Source organism: Bidens hawaiensis, unplaced genomic scaffold, assembly GCF_021521415.1.
Source record: "Bidens hawaiensis isolate Kalapana, Puna unplaced genomic scaffold, B.hawaiensis_p1.1 tig00020784_1, whole genome shotgun sequence".
NCBI lineage: Eukaryota > Viridiplantae > Streptophyta > Magnoliopsida > Asterales > Asteraceae > Bidens > Bidens hawaiensis.
The window spans coordinates 414,210-415,681 of record NW_027493198.1 but is presented as its reverse complement, the minus strand read 5'-3'; the positions used below and the strand labels follow the sequence as shown (position 1 = coordinate 415,681).

The 1,472-nt window shown below is 34.9% G+C and overlaps 1 protein-coding gene across 1 annotated transcript; it reads right to left on the bottom strand.

Moving 5' to 3' along the window:
• Positions 1-929: 929 nt before the first annotated feature.
• Positions 930-1,472, bottom strand: LOC143561735 (putative UPF0481 protein At3g02645). Its single transcript, XM_077049727.1, has one exon. The coding sequence runs from the start codon at positions 1,470-1,472 to the stop codon at positions 930-932; it is 543 nt and encodes a 180-aa protein (XP_076905842.1).

Sequence of the window (1,472 nt, the reverse complement as noted above, 5' to 3'; positions counted from 1 at the left end):
TGAACGCATTTAAATGAACACATATATAAACATATTATGGTGATATAATTTCTAAATGCAAATAATATTGAATAATTTTCTATTAACATGTAAACGAACATGAAAGAACGTAAACAAATTTAATTGAATGATCAAATACGAGTGTTCACGAACATAAATGAATGAGTGAAACATTTGTTCATGTTGGTTAGTTTATTTTAAAAGAACTTCCAGTCTAACGGTTTAATGAACAAACAGAAGAATAATAAACTCCTCTATAAAACGTTCAGTATTGACTTCTAGCGCTTATTTAACATTTTCATTATTGTATTTGAAGTAAAGTATAATCACTAATCGGGTTATTCGGGTTAACCCGAAACCCTATTAATTTTGAAAAATAAACCTGAAACCCGACCCTATTAACATATCGGGTTATCCGGGTCAACTCGAATAACCCGGTCAATACTTTTTGACCCTGTTTAACCCGACCTAATTAGCTTATTTGGGTTCGGGTTGGGTCGAGTTGGGTTAATCGGGTTCGGGTATTTTGGGCACCCCTATATAGCGCGTCAACCCCCGCCCCGCACGAGGTGTAATTGGTATAATTTTTGTATCCAACGTTGTACAGATGTCACGTAACACACCCTTGATGGTGTGGCTAACACATGTCACGTAACACATTAACACTCCATAAATAGAGTTATGACTACAAATGGTCTTAAAGAAGAAATGCCTTATTGATTAATAATGTAGTTTCACATTATTTTAAAGCTTAATTCCAAAGGCATCATAAAAAAACAACATACAACATATTTTCATTTTTTTTCAAATAATAGTCACACTCGTATACATGTGTAGTAAACTTTTTTATTACGTAGATACAACATTTCACTCAAAACAAATATTATCTTATACAACACTCAATCAAACACGATTCAACTTCTCGCCTCTTATAAGCGATGATTCTTCTTCAAAAACATGCAAAGATCATCACAATCGCTTTTGGGACTCCAGACACTTAAGTAAGTTTGAACAACACTAAGAAATAGAGCTATCAAAGCTCCAAGAAGTACAAAAATTGCCCATGGATTCTTGAAATATTCATTCTTCAGTTGGTAGAAAAGTGTGTTCCTCCAACTTCCATAATGTCTTTGTATCTGGTTCTTAACCTCCATATATTCTAAATCACTTACAGGTAGACCAGTTCCTATTTCATTGAAGAATTCTGCGACTTGTTTATCGCTCCCTTGCATGTTTTCAAGCACCCAAGCCTTTCTAAGAATCTTAACATCCTCAGCGTCATCAATAAGAGAATCAAGAAGACTTACATACGATGTAACCCATGAATCCACAATTGAGTACTTGGATGTTTCATACGTCGTCAAATTTAACAACAGAAGCTTGGTGGAGTCATTCACGCTTATTGGTAGAAGTTTCACATTTGCGGAGAACCCCCAACAGCCTTTGAAAAACCCAATGCGAGCAAATGACAT